The following is an 18,834-nucleotide window of genomic DNA, read 5'->3' as shown; positions in this document are numbered from 1 at the left end:
CTAATATCAATAAAGAACAATTTCAAATTTGGCCCATGACACCTGTAGAATTCATAAGGTTTGAGGGTTAGTCAAAATAACATGATACTCTGCTATTTATTGACAGTATAAACTTTGACAAGTTTAAACTTTTCTGAATTTCAATGACATATGAAAAAGATGATTAATAATATTCACTTCATAAAACTGTTAGGATTAAATGAGATAATGTATATAAATCTCTTGGTCTAGATCTGACACATAAATGGCTCAGTAAAAAGAAGTACATAATGCCCTGGGAATCTTAACATAGATCTCAAGTTTAAGTTTTTGCCATTAAACTGAAGGTGTTAGTGGCTCAGTTGTGTTCAACTCTTTGTGACCCATGAACTGTAGCCGGCCAGGCTTCTCTGTCCATGGACTTCTTCAGGCAGGAACACTGGAGTGGGTATCCATTCCTTTCAGGGGATCTTCCTGACCCAGGGACTGAACCCAGGTCTCCTGCATTCGCAGGCGGGTTCTTTACCATGTGAGGCACCAGGGAAGCCCAGTTTTTTATTATGGCTTAGCATAAAAACTTGTTACATCTACTATTCAAGTGCTGCATTTGGAGAAATTTTCTCCATACTGAAAACAGAGCAGTATCAAAGAGTTTTACAGCTGCATAGCACCTTAGTACCTAACCTAGTATTCACACTAAATTCAGAACTGCTTTCACAATGTATCTGGCAGGTCCCATGTCAGTTCACAGGCTTACTAACTCATAACCAATCAGCTCCAACGGTTGCAGCTGTTGTCTTTGCACTGACCCCAAATCTCCCTTCTGATGATAACCTTCCCTCCCTTTCCTGCTCTAGTTCTGCCTCTAGAGCACAGAACAATAGTGATCTTTCTCATTTGAGAAAATAAACATAACTAAGCATGTTTTCTTATCTGCTTCAACTACTAGCCAAATGATATGATTTCTAGATCTGACTATACTGGCTTATTCTTTTTTTTTTTAGTTCTACCACTTTGTTGCCACCAACCCATCTCCCTCCACCCTCGTGCACACATGCTCAGTCATGTAACCCCATGGGCTGCAGCCCGCCAGGCTCCTCTGTCCATGGACTTTTCCAGGCAAGAATACTGGAGTGGGTTGCCATTTCCTTCTCCATGGCTAATTCCTTTTAAAGTATGATAAAACAAAATAAAGAGGGCCTGGATATATTCCTGAGGAATCTAGTGGGTTGTCTTTTGTATGTTTCCTCTTTCTGCAGGAACACATTACCACAAACTCAGTAGCTTAAAACAACACTTTTGGAATTCACAGCCTCAGTAGTCTGAAATCAAGGTGTTGGTAGGGCTGCCTTCCTTCTGGGCACCCTAGGTCAAAATCTCTTTCTTTCCTTTTCTAGCCAAAGGGTGCCTAAATTCCTTTGGCTCTTCCATCTTCAAAGCTGGCAGCATAGCATCTTCTGTCCCTCCTTAGCCTCTGCTTTCACTGTACATCACTTTCTCTGACTTTCATGTCTCTCTCATTTAAGGACCCTTGGGGTTACACTGGGTTCATCCAGATAACGCGGGACAATGAACTCAAACCCTTAATCACATCTGCAAAGTCTCTTTTGCCAAGTAAGGTAACACATTCACAGGTTCTAGGATTCAGAACATGAACTGCTTAGTTGGGGCTTCCCTGGTGGTCCAGTGGATAGGAGTCTCCCTACCAACGGAGGAGTCATGGGCTCAATCCCTGGTCTTGAAAGATCCCATAAGCCTGTGCTCCACAAGAGAAGCCATTGCAATGAGAGGTCCATGTTTCCCAATAAACAGTAGCCCTCCCTCGCCACAACTAGAGAAAGCCAATGAAGCAATGAAGACCCAGCGAAGTTTAAATATACAGTGCTCAGTTCATTATTAACTCATATTTATAACCAACTAAAACCCTCAGACTGTTTCACTGCAATCTTTACCAGAACTAGAACTTCATGTTGATTTTATGTTGGTTTCTGACAGTCCTTCAATCTACTTAGGTAGTCTAGAAATCACTTCCTGTCATCAACGGAGCAGCTATTCCAATTAGTTTGTAACTTTCATGAATCTGCTATATACATGGCTTTTTCCAACACCACAGTTTTTTAAAAATTAGAAAGACCAGGACCTATACTTGCAACTTGTAGGAAGACTTATCTGATATTCCGTGGACCTTGCCAGTTAGCTAAAATTCACTTAACAATACTCTCAACTTATCAATATTTTTTCTAATTTATTCAAGATGAAATCATGATAAATATCTGAAATATTTGGAGTCCTCACTAGATGAATCACACTTTATTCAAGAAAAATGTTTAATCTGGCCTGTGAGAATCTGTTCTAGCTCCAAGTGACTAGAAATCTCTCGGCAGAATCTCTTTTAATGGGATACTTACCCCATCTTACCCTCTTAAACTTACTATAATAAATTATACTGAAGATATCTAGTATTCCTTCCTTTGCTATTATGATCTCCGTGATGACAAATTCTGCCTGAAGCTCCTGTTATTAATAATTAATTACAAAGTTTAAAGAAAAAATTTGGATGCTTCCAAAAATACATACACATACTCACATTAACAGGCTGGTACTCAAATCTCCCTTCTGACAGATGAAGTTATCAAAGCATTCAAGTCTACAATCTCCCTCCCCCTTTTGTTCATTTGTCTCATCAAATCTGATACACTGGCTTCAACCAAATCAAGAGTTAAAGCCAAGTTAACTTAAATGTTTACTGGTAAAATATACTTTATAAAAGCACACAATAAATTTAACAAAAGAAAACATAGAGGGAAAATCTTAAAATCATCTCCACAAAGATGCTTTGTCCCTCTAATTATAGCCTGAAGACAGCTCTACAAAATACTTACTGCTAGAACAATCAGGTAAGAGATAGTTTAGTCTCTTCTTACCTGGCATTTCATTTTATGCCTTTACCAAAGCTTTGTCTGAGCTAATTCTTTAATACTGGGCACTTAATGTGACCATGTGTATGTATGTGAAACAGAGAGAGAGCGTGGGGGGTGCGGGTGGGCAGGGAAGGAAAGAAGAGTTGCAAACCAAGCATGTTAGACAAGTACCATAATACCACTCTACCCGAAAGCAGAATACTGTGCATGAGTTAACCAATAACAAACATAAGAGATCTAATAAAACTGGAAACTGTACAAAGAATAACAAACAGAGCCAGAAACTAGTTAATATACATGGAAAAAAATGTTCAGTCTTACCAATAGTCAAAAAAAGTACAAATTAAGACAATGAGATACAGTTCACTTATGCATCTAGTGGGCATGAGTGTAGATTAGCAAAAAGCAAAGAAAGCACTCTGCTGATGAGAACTAACAGGCAAGTTTCAATTTCAGAGAGAAATCTAAAGCTATATATATCAAGAACTCAAAAAGTCCGTATCTTTTAAACCAACAATTCCACTTTTAGAAATTTATCTAAATCAGATGTTCTCAAAATTTCCAAGGTGGCTTTTAAAATCAGAAAGTAATTCATGTTATTAAAAAGATCTGGTAACCATATCCAAACACAGTGGAAGGGGGAAAAAAACACTGACATAGTCTAAAATGTTAAAGATATTTGGCGGGATATTTTCTTACTTAAATTTACCTAATTTGCATTAGTTCAAAAATAAATAAATTAAAATTCATGGGTTAAAAATGGAGAACTTTACATTTGTGTCTGAGACACAGAAATGCATTTCTCCAACTTGATTGTGAATATATATGATCATCATTACCAGGTACAACTTGTCTATGGAATAAACCATATCTTTGAAGTTAACACGTATGTTTAAATTAATGCCTTGCAAATCTTTAATATAATTTTTCAAAACTGCTAAAACAAGATTTTAAAAATAAACATAAAATCTGCCATTTAAAATCTTTATAACTGAAGCCTTTGTGCATAAAACCGAAAACTGAAAAATCACTTAAGTATATTTTTTGGCATCTGTGCATTAAAGAAAGCATCCCTTTAATTACTGATATATGATTTTTGTTGTTTTGTTTTAGTCACGAACTTGTGTCTGACTCTTATGACCCTATTACTGTAGCCTTCCAGGCTCTTCTGCCCACGGGATTTCCAAGGCAAGAATACTGGAGTGGGTTGCCATTTCCTTCTCCAAAGGATATTCCCAACCCAGGGATTTACTCCCATATATTTACTTTCCAGAGAGTCAAATCCTTGGAAACCCAAATATTTAACTAATTTTCCACCTGGTTAAAGGAATGTATGGAGACAAGACAGGTGTGGCACTAATATACAGTTATGTCTAATAACACGGCAAATTTACATGGCTCTTTAGATGGGAAAAAAGAAACTACCCAGTTCCTCTGCTCCTATGAAGCAGGGTCTCCACTTAAACACTACAAATCAGTTCTACTTATTTCTCCATAAGGTTACAAACAAGGTATTTTTACAAACAGCAAAGCTGCATATACTATTCTCAAGTTTAAAGAGTCTTAAAATTTTTCATACTTACTCCTTTCTATACTTCTTTACCTTACTACAGTTACCCACAAACTCACCAAATTTTCTCCTGGTTCCAGAACCAAGAGAAATCCTTTACAAAATACACACATATAAATGCAAATATATACTGTTAAATTATATATGAGACCACTTTCAAGTTAACTACTTATGTTTCTATGTGCATTATGAAAATAGAATATAGTAATATAGCAAACAGCAGTTTAAACTTCCTCTCTATTTAATTATATCACCAATCCCTAATTCTGTTACCATTTGCTGCTGCCAGAACTAATTTTCTAAGTAGTTAATTTCTGATGACTCACTACACAAAGTATGCCCTAATTTATTCTTCATGTAAGACTAACTCCCTTACAATTTCCAAGGGTCTATCCTTCAATTAAACTTTTTACTTTAGAACCAAGGCTGCTACACCCCCTGCCATCAGGCCTTTTAACCCCCTCAGTTCCACTTACTAGGTCATTTTTTATTCCTTACCTCCATTTTGATTCACTGAACTGCAATCATTGATCACTCCTTTGTCTTCACTTGCTCACAAAATAGGCCAGGATTTGATCTTTGCAAATGCCAAATATTCTACCCATGCCATTACTCCCCACTTTACTAGCATAGCTGCCAGGTTTCAAAATTGCTTTTACTGTGCCTCACTAAGTAAACTTTGTGTCTACCCAAAGCTGGCTAGCAAACATTTTAATGACTTAAAACAGTTCCTTCCAGACTAATTGAACAAATAAAAACTGGTTCCAGGATATAAAATCATTTGATTAGAAGAAAAACATTATCCTATATATTATATGTTTTATCCATATCTACTTCTCTCCCCACAAAGTTGTAATGACTAGATCTATACACAAGCATGGGATTAAAACTGAAAAGGTTAACATTTATAAAATCCCCAATCAATTAAAAATTTTAATTGTGAATGTAAATTAGCAAATGAAATATAGCATCTAAAAGCATACCTTAAGTTTAAAACACTGACTGCATCTATTGCATTATTGTAGATGACTTAAAAACTCCCAAACTACATCATTCTTAAACTCTGGCAAATCCTTCCACAAATATACATTACAGTGCTCTTGCTACTTTGAATCAAATATACAAAAGTTGTTTGGGGAGCCCTCTTCCTTCATAAACAATACGATAGACAAAGATGAGCTGCTCAAAAAACTTCAGAGCAGTACTGTGGGGCTGTGGATTGGACTCAAGCAGCCTCTTAACAGTTCTCGGTCAAATCACACCATCCCTTCCAGTTTCCTTACCTCTAAAATAGAAAGAAAGTAAAGGCATATATAAGACACCTAACCCATATGCTAGTATCTAGTTGGGAATAAGCAAATGCAAGATTCATTTACTGTCCTTCCCTTGAACTGTCTCTGCTGGATTACTTCTTAAAATAGCATGTAAAAACTAAAGATATCCTTTCAACAAACTTATGCTTCAGGATCAACAAAACAACTTGCAGAGCCACTCAACAGCTAATAGATATTGTTTTCAATCTGACAGACAATCAAATCAAGCAAAAAAATAATGAAAATGGTGTTAAAATATAACTTTTCTGTGTTTTTAAAAGAGCTCTGAGATAGAATTCATATATCATAAAACTTACCTCTTTAAAGTGTACATCTCAGTAGTTTTTGCTATATTCAGAGTTACAACCATCAACACTATGTAATTTTAGAATTATTTTCATTATACCTCAAAGAAATCCCATACCCATTAGCAGTCCTCCTCATTCCTCCTCCATCCCCTCATGAATAACCTACTTTCTCTATAGACTGCCCATTTTGGACTAATTCATATATTAAAACAAAAACCCCAACTTTATAAAATATGCTCTTACATTAGTCAACAATGTTTAAGGTCTTTATAAAGATTTGAACGTATCTCCAACTGAACCCCAAACTTGGCTGTCCTTGATAAAGTGATCTATCATTCAGCAACTTGTAATTACAGTGGACCAGGTCATATATGACCATTTATTTAAAGGATAGTTTATGCTTCCTGAAAACTTAAAACGGTATTATCATAAATTTTCCTATTATAGGTTTTCTATAGGGTATTCTAATTCTACATCAGCTAAGACTAAACTCTGGCAAGAGGATTAAAGTGGAGTATTCATGATAAAGCATAAAGATATACAGGGGATACTACAGAAGATTTATAGACTATAGCATTAGACAATTACTGCTCTCCAGAATAATAACCCACCTAGAGTGGAACAATGGGAGAAGCCCACCAAGGGGCAGGCAAAAAGTGGGTGAATTGTCTTTAAAGACTTACAAAACAATGAAACTGTTGAAAACTGTTTTATCATCATCAAATACTAGCAGTTCTAAATGATATCAGGGATAAAATATTCCTTTCCCTAAAGTATTTGGTTGACTGAGATTCTTGTTTCTCAGGATAGCCTGTCCTCTTCTCAGGCTCATTTTACATCCCTAATTCTGCAGTTCCTAAGTGTATATATTCAAATGTTTAAACAGTACATTTAAAGTATGATAGCTGTTTGCAATTCTTCATCCCTGATATATATTTTTTTGTGGTATAAATATTTATAAACAGCAGAGTGAGTCTTAAAGAAAATACAAAGCTTGACGATCCGTGAATGAAAATTATGGAGAATGCCATTACACATAATTTTAAAGAGGTTCATCAATTACAATAGAGACCTATATTGAAACTGTGGGTGAAAATATTTCACTGAAATTTTTCTGACTGATAGTACATTTGGAAGTCACCAGTTGTTGTTTCAGAGAAGGTGATGGCACCCCACTCCAGTACCCTTGCCTGGAAAATCCCATGGACGGAGGAGCCTGGTAGGCTGCAGTCCATGGCGTTGCGAAGAGTCGGACACGACTGAGCGACTTCACTTTCAACGAGTTGGAGAAGGAAATGGCCACCCACTCCAGTGTTCTTGCCTGGAGAATCCCAGGGACGGGGGAGCCTGGTGGGCTGCCGTCTATGGGGTCGCACAGAGTTGGACACGACTGAAGCGACTTAGCAGCAGCAGTAGCAGCAGTTGTTGTTTAGTAGAGAAGTTGTATCTGACTCTTTGCGACCCCATGGACTAAAGCCTGCTAGGCTCCTCTGTCCATGAGATTTCCCAGGCAAGATATTGGAGTGGGTTACCATTTCCTTCTTCAGGGGATCATCCTGACTCAGGGATCAAACGTTCATCTCCTGCATTGGCAGGTGGATTCATTACCACTGAGTTGCCAGAGAAAGTCACTAGAATTATGTCAAAAAAGACATGGGTAGTGTTTTGATTTCCAGAATTTATTGTGAAGTGAGCTTTTCCTACCTGCCAAAGGTAACTTTATGTTTAAGATTTCCCAACTACTGTGTATCTGCTGCTACACATACAACCTTTAGTAAACAGAATTAATGAGAAGTGTTCTTCAACCACTTACAGGTGGAGATAACACTGCTAAATCTGACTATAATTGTCTACTGAACTCAAATACTGTGACGATCAACACTGACAATCATTTGACAAGTATGCAGAAGTTAAGGCTTAAAAGGAACTGAATATTATTATTTATTACTGTGATAGAGCAGTATGTAGGTAAGATTTTCTACATGTAACAGAAAGAAGTATTAATGAAATTTTAAAACATTAATCAATTATTTCTTTGTTGTAATATTTACTTGTAACTGACATGAAGTTCAAATTTCTTTCCTGGCCAATTTCAAGATTATATTTGAAAATAATTTTGTTGTCAAAGAGGAATTAAGCTAAAAAAAAAAAAAGAAAGGAAGAAGAAGAAATAAGTTCTCAGGATGTCAAATATGTTAGGTATGCTACTGTCTACAATCTCCTCCACATGACCCACTTGGATTTATACCAAAAATCATGAATTATCCAAACACCAATTATAACTTTTAAGGGGTACCTGTATGGCCCTCCACTTTTCAAGAGCCCTGCTATTTCTCCCATCCCATCTGAATCTTGGCTTCGAATTCTTAAACCCCCTTTACAGTTTCACTGGATTTCTTGCTGAATTCACTAATAACCTATAAAATGCTTTCTTAATATTATTAAAGTTTCTATAAATACCTATGGCTTCACAAGCACCAATAAAGAGTCCCAACTATAACACAATAAAATGTTAATTGATAAACCACGCAAATATTGAAAAGGATGAAGGTGACTGAAGCATAATAAATTATAATACAGTTTCAGAAGTCTTCTAGTTCTCAAAAAAAAAATCATTAACAGTATATTGTTAATTACACTTAATATTAACACAGAAATGTTGACATGTCTCTTCCAGACTAAGCTCACAACGGAACTTGGTAAAACCTAACCAAATTTAACTATTACCAACTCTATCAAAACTTCAATTGTTAATAGCTGCTTACCCTATACATTACCTGATAACATAGTACAGCTTGTTTTTAGCTTATTGTTAAAAAGTTGTATGGTGTTGCTGTGAAGAGAGAGATTCTGCATATTATCTCAACAAACATCAAAAACTTCTAAAGGTTGATCATTTACGTAACAATGTTTTCCCTATGTTATCAAAGTATATTTGAAAGGAGTTTTAAACACATGCAGATATCTACAGAAAAATTACCTGTCATACAACTTAAAAAAAGTCAGAAAATGGGCAAAAGACTTAAACAGATGTTTTTCCAAAGAAGATAAACAGATGGCTAACTGGCACATGGAAAGATGCTTAACATCGCTAATGATCAGAGAAATGCAAATAAAAACTATTACAATGAGGTATCACCTTGCATCATTCAGAATGGCCATCATCAGAGTCTACAAATAATAAGTACTGGAAAAGGTTTTGAGAAAAGGAAACCCTCTTATATACTATTGGTGGGAATGCAAATTGGTGCAGCCACTATGGAAAACAGTATGGAGGTTCCTTAAAATACTAAAATAGAACTACCACATGATTCAGCAATTCTAGTCCTGGGTATATATCTAGGAAAAACAACAACCCTCTAATTTGAAAAGATACATGCACCCCAATGTTCCACAGCAGCACTAAGTGCCCACCAACAGATGACTACCTTAAGAACATGTGGTAAACATACATAATGGATCTTGTTGTTGTTGTTCAGTCACCCAGTTGTGTCTGACTCTTTCTGTAATGGAACATCACATGGACATAAAAACTGAAATATTGTCATTGACAGCAATGTGGATCAATCTAGAGAGTGCTTAGTGAAATAACAAAAAAGTACTGATATCACATATATGTAATCTAAAAAATAATACAAAGGATCTATATACAAAACAGAAACAGACTCACATAGAAAACAAACTTATGGTTAACAGAAAAGGAGCTGGAGAGGGGAAGGGACAATTGATACTACAAGATACCAGGTATCTCTGTAATAACAATAATAATGGAAAATAATTTGGAAAAAAAAAAAAGAAAAGCCTGGAATTACTATGCTGTACACCTGAAATGAACACAATATTGTTCATCAACTGTACATCCAAAGAAAAAAGTTTCCTGTAATGCTTAAGTAAATTATATTCACTTGGGCTCAAAATCAGAGGCGAGCAACCTAAAATTTGGTAGCTTGCTGGTAAAGAATCCGCCTGCAGTGCAGGAGACCCCAGTTCGACTCCTGGGTCAAAAAGTTCCCCTGCAGAAGGGATAGGCTAACCACTCCAGTATTCTTCGGCTTTCCTGGTGGCTCAGATGGTAAAGAATCCGCCCACAAGTCCGGAGATGTGGGTTCGATCTCTGGGTTGGGAAAATCCCCTGGAGGAGGGTATGGCAACACACTCCAGTATTCTCGCCTGGAGAATCCCCATGAACAGAGGAGTCTGGCGGGCTACAGTCCTTGGGGTCGAAAACAGTTGGACACAACAGAGCGACTGAGCACATAAAAAAACACAAAACAGTCCCACAAAAACACAGACATACAAAAACAGCCATCTTGTCAACTTTTTATCAGGTACTCACCCCACCCCCCGAATTCTGTTCCACAAGATTTACAAGACAACTTCTCCATTATTCCAATTATTCTTTGAATCAGTTCCTTATCGTACGTCCACGTATTTTTTTTTTCTGAAACAAAATTCTAAACAAAATGATAGACTAAGGAGTGGGATGTTTTCAATAAGAACATCAGTGATAAATTCTGCTACAGAAAGCTCGGAAGGGCCAGCTTTATTCCACTCGTCATAAAGCCAGACTTCTACTATTGTCAGATCTATAAGCAATTCTCTGTGAGTCAAGAAGGAATGGAGAAAACAAAATTACAACTAATTTTTAATATCCCAACCCCTGTTATAAATAACATAATACAGTCAGATGAATCATGAGAAACCTCAAAATTTACTTCTGTTGCCCTGGTCCGATACGTATCTCCCATACAGTTAAGAACCTTGTTTCACATCTTTGTCCACTTCTTTAGACAGACCTCTCAGAGAACAAGGGAATGATCAAAAACAACCAGATTAACATTACAGGTTTAAAAAAAAAAAAAGTTAACAAGGTACTGTCATCATATGATCTGAAGTCTAGAAAACAACCATGCCAGTAATCAAGAGGTAAAACACAGAACAGTTGATATAGAAAAATTTCCACTGGAACTAGGAAGGGTGGCAAGCTCCTTAATGAGATGTGGAACTCAGTTCTTCTTCAGAGTAACATGGTTCAAGACTGACAAGGGTGAAACAGATCACCAGCCCAGGTTGGATGCATGAGACAAGTGCTCAGGGCTGGTGCACTGGGAAGACCCAGAGGGATGGGTAGAGAGGGAGGCAGGAGGGGGGATAGGGATGGGGAACACAACGGGATGGGGAACACATGTAAATCCATGGCCGATTCATGTCAATGTATGGCAAAAACCACTACAATATTGTAAAGTAATTAGCCTCCAACTAATAAAAATAAATGGGAAAAAAAAAAAGACTGACAACCTAAGTGGATAGGGCAGTAATGTCAACTCATACGTTAAAAGTACTCATAAAGTTTAATTTGCCTGATTTTAAAGATAAACAAAAGGGACTTCCTTAGTGGTCCAGTGGCTAAGAGTCCATGTTCTCACTGCAGGGGGCCCAGTTTCAATCTCTTGTCAGGGAACCAGATCTCACACAATGCAACCAAGAATTCACATGCTGAAACTAAAAGATCCCATATGTCACTAACAACAGAAGCAGCCAAATAAATATTAAAAAAAAAAAAAAAAGATAAACACAAGTAAGTATCATTATACGCATACCATCGCTATGTTGTAGTTCTTAAAAAGTAACTCTAGGGTGGAGGTGGGTGGGCAGGGGTGTCTGACTTCCTTTCAGTGGTCTGTGAGGTAAAAACTGTTCTCATATTAATGCTAAGACATTCCTTATCCTTAATCACACAAGTATACAGTGGAGTTTTCCAAAGGCTACCTGACTTGTGTAACAGCTGGAAACTGAATGAAGTATATACAAGAATTCAAGTTTTATTAAACCTAAGTTTAAATGAGATCTGCAAACAGATAAAACCATGTCATTCTTTTCACTAGATTTTTTTTTTGTCTTGGAAATACTATTTTTCATTAGAAATGTTATGATAATATGTAACAGGTTTATTATTTTTAATAAACCTGTTTCTTGGTTTGAATTTCTCATACAATAAATATCAAGATATAACCCATAGATACAAAAAGTCTCTGTGGTCCTTAACTTTTAGAGCTTGAAGGAGTCAAAACCCAAAGTTTGAGAACAGCTGTCCGAGAGAAACTCTTACACAGAGACATGTCTGAGAAAGTTCACTGATTGCAGTGTCTATCAGTAACAAATGAGAAACAAACATTCATCAACTGGGGAACCAGATAAAATTCGGTTTATTCAAATGATAGAATACTAAACAGAACGAACTATACAGTTCTTAACACACAGCATCAATAATTTTTATACACAAACCATTGGGAAATATGTATCAAAACAGATTTTACACACACACACACACACACACACACACAGAGTTTAGGGACCACAAAGATTGATACTAAATTCATTAACTGATTGCTTCTGACTGGGGGGTCGGTGGGGGTGGGTAGAGGGGTGGGAAAGGGAGGAAAGGAAGACTTCATAATATTTTATTTTTAAATTAAAAACACCTAATAACAACTGTCAATTTTTGTTATATCCTCTGCACTTTTTTTTGTACTTTAATTAAAGATCTTAAGATCACAGATGCTGCAAAAAGAAAAGTAAGGATGAGGGAAGAGTTATTCTTTTGGATTTATTTCTTTTGATTAAAGGTTAAAAATGCAATCAATGGATTTGAAAATTCCAATCTATAATCTTTATCCATGTAGCGAACCTTCACAATAAGGAGTATATAAATACAGTAGAACACATTAAGTGATCACTGATTTTTAAACTCATCTTTCCATTCTTTACATTTAATAGTGTCTTGCCATGAAAGTTCTCTCAAAAGGTCTTTAACCTTATCTTTATCTTCCTCTTTTTCTGTATCACAGATACATACCTTTACCTGTGCTTCCCATCTGTCCTCTTCCTTTCATCCACAATTTTGCTCTAAGTTAACCAACCCCTCTAGCCACTTAACTATGCTTTTTTGCACATCCCCTCCCTCAACATGCTCTAGCATCTACACCCATCTAATAAAGACCAGGGCTTGACCACCACTTACTTAGGTTAAGACCTTGTATACACACTGTATATAGAAACATATCAAAGGGTTAGCTAGCATCAGTGTCTACTACACTGTCAATTGCTCTTTCTTCCCTTCATCCCTGAAGAGACTTTTCCCCAGAACATCTTACAACCAAACTTCTAAAACAACAATAAATCCGAAAACACCCAACTACTTTATATTTGCTACCTTTTATCTGTGTCTCTCCCATCACCATTCAATCTTAAACTACAGATCCCATATGCTCAAAAAATTTTGTGGCCTTTGTCTTACTTAACCTATGACCATTCCCTTGGTATTATGTAAAATATTATCTTCAGGCAGTAATTAAGATGGGACCATCTGTATTCAAACCTCAGCTCTGCCATGAACTAGTAGTATGCCCCTGGGTGAATACTATTTGATTTCTTTGAAATCGAAAATCAGCTTCCTCATCCATAAATGGATGTCTACATAAGGTTGAAGGAGTATTAACTTCGATATGTATATACAAAACACCTCACATGCTATAGATGCTTATTATTAATTCATTTTGTCTCCCCCTCTCAATTTTCTCTAGGGCAATCTGAGAGTGACTCTCTGATGTCCTCCTCTAACTCTTGGTTGCTTCCAAGTTTGAGTCCAATATGATCAACTGCTGGCCAAAAATTTTCACATGACTGTTTCACTCAAACATAAACTGTTCAAAATCAAACATATTTCCCCCTCCACTAAATATACTTTTGATGACTGCTTGATGTGTCACCCCTCTCCCAGAGCTTAGATGTCCGGGGCAAAAGGTGCTTATAAATCTACCAGATGTCAAATCCACGGATTCTTCGGGTCCACATCCTTACCCTCCTCTCTATTCCCTTTATAGACATGCCAAATTCAGATTCCACTTTCTTCTCCCACCTCAGTCCCCAACCCGCCATGTTTCCCCAAACCTCTGTCTTCTATAATACATACTATAGATCAAGCAGTATTTTGACTATATTACTCCACTACCTAAAACCTTCAATTTATCCACAGACTGGGAAAAAAAGAAAAAGAAATTCAAACACATTAGACAGACTTGAAACTTGTCAGGCCCCAAACTACCTTAACCACCCTCAGGAGTCAAACTACTGTTCCTTGTTTTTCACCAATGTTGCCTTTGAATTACTTTTCCTACACCTTCAGAAATTCTGAGCCTGACACTCTCTTCTCCCAAGTCTAATGCCCCACGGCCGGCCCACAGTACTTTAAAAGGACCCCAAAGGAAATTGTTCCAGCACACATTAAAGTTACTTGTCTAAGTTTTGTGTCCTCTATTAGTTTAGGCTCCTACCAGGCAGAGATCCTCAGTAGCAGTGCCATCCTAATCAGGACACAGCTTTACAGCTAGGCAGGCTCTCAAATATTTGTAAAATGAAGATTTGGGAGATTTAAGGTTGCAAGAAACCAATCACTAACATTTTATGAATGGGGAGAATTAACTGACAAGCACTATACATCAAGCAGGGACAAGGAAATGGATTTTCAAGTCAGACTAATTTCTCCAGAAGAAAGTTTTTGGGGAAGAAAGTTTGGCAGAAAGGAGCTAGAATTAGTAACATACACCTAACATAATGCAGTTAATAAACACTAGGAACGGAAATAAAAATTATTTAGAGAGGAAAATGATCGATAGGAAAATTCTCACTTTTACATTTTCACGTACAAATTCTCACGTACATTTTAAAAGTGTCTTCTTGAAAAATGAAAATGACATTTTAACCTATCATTCCCAATCTTGGTTTTCAAAGTAAAAACTACTGACCACATTTCCCCAGAATTAACGTTAGACACTTTACTTAATAACGTGCTTAATGTCCATAATGCCTCAATCAGAATTAAATACTTCTGGTCCTAAGAATATGCTAAAACCTCTCCTCTTTGTTTATTGAAAACATCCAGAAAGTTTTCATCTTGAGAAAGAAATGTAACTATCTTTTAAAAAATTGTGTCATTTGTATAAGTGCTCATTCATTCAACAAGTTTTTTCCCAAGCAGGTGCTATGAGGAAGCAAAGAACAGAAACTCTCCGCCTCATGAAGCCAACATTCCAGTATATTTTGCCTTCAGGAAACAAAGTCAACTTCCAATCCTGAAATCTTTGGGGCATTATTACAAACTCCCTAGCCATCAAAAAAAAAATCAGGAAATACTATTTCATCATTTTGAAAATACGCAATCTGAACTTTAAAAGACACTGTCCCACTTTCTGCATCCATCAATTAAAGACAAATCATTTCTAGGATAACTGACAAGGCAATGAACGGCCCTAACTGTAGTGTTACTGGAAGCACTACAAAGTGAAAGTTACTGCAGCCTAATTGTTACAACTGAAACTACAAAATCACGTTATGCAGGGTGCACCAAGTCATCAACGTGGTCCCAGACATCTAGCACTGCTACATCTGTTTTTTCAGTGTTGGGTTGATGTGCGGTATTTGGAAAAGGAAGATAATCCAACTCAACATATGTCAATTGTTTCCATTCTGTAGGTATGCTTGAAATCAATGGTCAAGACCCCTCCCCTTGAAATGGATTCTGAAAAATAGAATCTGTGGACTCGACGCTTCAAAAACAGCACCTGGAAGGTTTTGAGATAAAACCAGAGAGCTTTAGGGAGGCAGGCAGCTTTGTTCCCGGTTTGGAGAGGTTTTTCACATGTAAATGTTCCCAAAGAAGGGAGCCAAGGATTAACTAACCGCGAGGAGGGTGCGAGGGTGGGGGGACTGGAGGCCAAAGCCGGCTTTCTAGCGGTTTAAGGCGGAGCAAATGCTGTCCTCTCCCATTCAACTTTTTAGGTGTCACGTTGGGACCACGGAGCCCGTTAACAGGGTTGAGTTCACGACTCGGGAGGGTAAAGAGCCCCGTCTATTAACTCCATTTCCCAAGTGTAGGAATCCCGAAGGGAGGAGGGATGAACACCCTCGCCAACTCCTCCCCGACCCGAGATCAGAGTCCAGCCGCCGGCGCGCCGCGCGGCCCGAGCAACAGGAGAAGCCCTGGCCACCGCTCTGCCGGCCCCGCGACCGGCAGATGCTCCCGGCTCCCCCACTCCCCCACCCAGCCCGCGCTTCTTTCTTAGCCCCTTGCGGGCTCCCGGCACCGCGAAGCCAATAACGGGAGCAGAGGACTAGAGCGCCCGGACCTGAAAAGGGTGGGGGGGTGGGGTGGGGGGCGAAATTAAAGGCACCGGCGGCCGTCGCCGGGCTGGACGAGGCCGGAAGGGGGCGAGAGGGGGCAGCCTGAGGTCGCCGCCCGGGGGTGGGCCGTGGGGGAGGGGTGTGGGGTCGGCGCCCGGGCCGCCGCGACCTCCCCGGGCCACATAGGCCCGCTCCGCGCAGGCCCGCCGCTCCGGAACCGGGGCAGGAAGCGTCCCCACCCCGACCTAAGCTTTAAACCTCAGGCGGCGGGAGAAACGACGGCCCGGCTCCCCCTGGCAGGCCCCCGGCACTCCCTTGTCCCGAGCACCCCTCACCTCTTGGTTGAAGGCGTTGACGGCGTCCATGTTCGCGCTGCGGCGGCGGCGGCTGCTCCGGGCCCGCCGGTCACATAAGACCTCGCGCCGCGGCGGAGAGGAGCCGGGGAACCGGCCGGGCCTTGAGGAGCCGGTGGAGGCGACGAGCGGCGGAGCCGGAGGCCGGGCAGGAAGAGGCTGCGGCCGAGGCGGTGGGGCAGGCGGCTGAGGCTGAGGAGGCAGAGGGGTGGCGGGCCCCCTCTCAGTCCCGTTCGGAGGATGAGGAAAAAGAGGCGGCGGCGGCGGCGCCGGGCTCCAACATGTCCGTTCGGTGGCGGCGGCTGCGCTTTGCGTCTCGCTGACACGGCCCCCCGCGCCCTCACGCACTGGCCCACACTGGCCCGACCGGCAAGCGGGCGGGCCTCTCCTCTGCCTCTCGCCAGCGGGATGGCGGCAGCGACCCGAGTCCACGCCGCGCGGGGCACACTGGGACGGCTCGGGCCTCCCAGCGCTTCCTGTGCCCGGCTCCAGGCCCGCCCCGCCCCGCCCACGCTGACCACGCCCCCGCGACCGCCCCGCCCCGCCCCGCCCCGCGCGCGTGCGCGCGCCGCCCGCCCGGCCGCTGGCGCGTGACGCCGGGACGCCGAGCTCTTTCCCGCCTGCTGCTGCCTCAGGCCGGGGAGACCGCCAGGCACGTACACCGGGTCCCCGCGAGGGGCGCTGGAGAGTGCGGGGAAATCCAGGGCTGGGAAGCTGGCACGGAGAAGGCCCGCGGACACGCGCGCCCCTGCCGGACGCGGCGCTGCCGGGTGCGTTTTTGTGCCATCCTGCCCAGGCAGAGCCCGCACCCGTCGGGGGACTCGGAACCGCTTACCCTCCGTCGCTTGGAACAAAGGGCTCAGGATTTTTTTTTTTTTTTTTTTTACCTCAGCCCGCAGGACGTGCATTTGCTGGCTCCCCGCACAGCCTTTGCCGATGCCGTCCCCTGCCTGCCCTGATGGTGGGGTTAAATCTGCTCAAGCTGAAGCCCCGAGAAGGACATGCAGGCCCTGGACGTCCACGCAGGCCTAAAGGAAGCCCTGTACCGCCGGCCGCGGGAGGAGAGGATTCGCTTACAACCGCGGTTTCCTTTTCGGTGGCCACACTGTTCTGATTCACTCCCCTCGCAACCTTTCTGTCAGTGGGCGCTGTGCTGGGTTCAGGGAATATGGAAATTAAAGGATAATTTCTCTTTCCGCAGACAGCTCGTTTTAGTGGGAGAGGACAGGCAAATGAACAGGTAATAACGAAGGCATGGTAAGTGTTAGGGCAGGGACCCTGGGTAACAAAGATACTCGTCTGACTGGAAGTCCAGGAAGGCTTCTTAGAGGAAGTGGCATCTTCCTGTTTCTGGAAAAAGCGGCCAGGGTGGTTGAAGAATGCACCCTGGCCTCACTGAGCTTGCTGAGCACGGAGGCATTAACTCAAGGAGAACCAGCTGGAGTTCAGAGAGCGCTGAGGACTGTGACCAGGCCCCGAGCAGGCTGTGCCCTTCCAAGGAGTCTGGGTTTCGTCCCCAAGGGCGCCATTGAAAGGTTTTTAAAAGGAGGATGGTGTCCAGTGTGCTCTTTCGAGACTGCTGTGTAGAGTAGGAGAGTGGGGTCAGGGGAAGAATAGCCCTAGCCCCAGGGGATGCTGAGAGTTTAAGGCAAGGAGTAGAGGAGAGACAAGGTCACATACCTTATGAAGGGGGAATGGATGGGCTGGGACAGAACAACTGACGTTAAGGAAGAGGGAGACATCGAGGATGCTCTGGGTTCTGGCTCATTGAAGTGCACGGGTTTATTTTTAAATTTATTATATATATATATTTAATTTAATTATTGGCATGTGGGGTCTTCATTCCAGCATGCTGGCTTAGTTGTGCATGTGGGACCGTAGTTCCCAACCAGGGATTGAACCCGTGTCCCCTGCATTGGAAGGTGGATTCTTTTTTTTCCTTTCTAGTCTTTGTTGTTTTTCTTTTGTGTGTGTGTGCACCTGCTTGCTAAGTTGATTCAGTCTTGTTCTCCTCTTTCAGTCTTGTTCTCCTCTTTGTGGCCCTACGGACCGTAGCCCACCAGGCTCTTCTGTCCATGGGATTCTCCAGGCAGGAACACTAGAGTGGGTTTCCATACCCTCCTTGAGGGGATCTTCCCATCCCAGGTATTGTGTGATATATTAGAAGGAGTGTGTGTGCTAAGTCACTTCAGTTGTTTCCAACTGTTTGTG

At 40.9% G+C, this 18,834-nt stretch overlaps 2 protein-coding genes across 5 annotated transcripts in view; one reads left to right on the top strand and one right to left on the bottom strand.

Moving 5' to 3' along the window:
• The window catches only part of SCAF4 (SR-related CTD associated factor 4), a 60,429-nt gene extending 43,696 nt beyond the window's left edge, over nt 1-16,733 (bottom strand). For all 4 annotated transcript variants that reach the window (XM_043892605.1, XM_043892607.1, XM_043892606.1 and 1 more), the window contains exon 1: nt 16,606-16,733. In XM_043892605.1, the coding sequence (XP_043748540.1) occupies nt 16,606-16,635 (30 nt within the window). In that variant the 5' untranslated portion in view covers nt 16,636-16,733. The remainder of the gene's footprint in view (nt 1-16,605) is intronic.
• A 130-nt stretch (nt 16,734-16,863) lies between these two features.
• LOC122687289 (translation initiation factor IF-2-like) lies at nt 16,864-18,224 on the top strand. Its single transcript, XM_043892649.1, has 3 exons — nt 16,864-16,992; nt 17,028-17,393; nt 17,516-18,224. The coding sequence occupies exons 1-3, from the start codon at nt 16,864-16,866 to the stop codon at nt 17,735-17,737; spliced, it is 717 nt and encodes a 238-aa protein (XP_043748584.1). The 3' UTR covers nt 17,738-18,224.
• Nucleotides 18,225-18,834: the final 610 nt, after the last annotated feature.

Source organism: Cervus elaphus, chromosome 31 (genome assembly GCF_910594005.1).
Source record: "Cervus elaphus chromosome 31, mCerEla1.1, whole genome shotgun sequence".
Lineage (NCBI taxonomy): Eukaryota > Metazoa > Chordata > Mammalia > Artiodactyla > Cervidae > Cervus > Cervus elaphus.
Note: the sequence above shows the minus strand (reverse complement) of the source record. Positions and strands in the feature narration are given on the sequence as shown.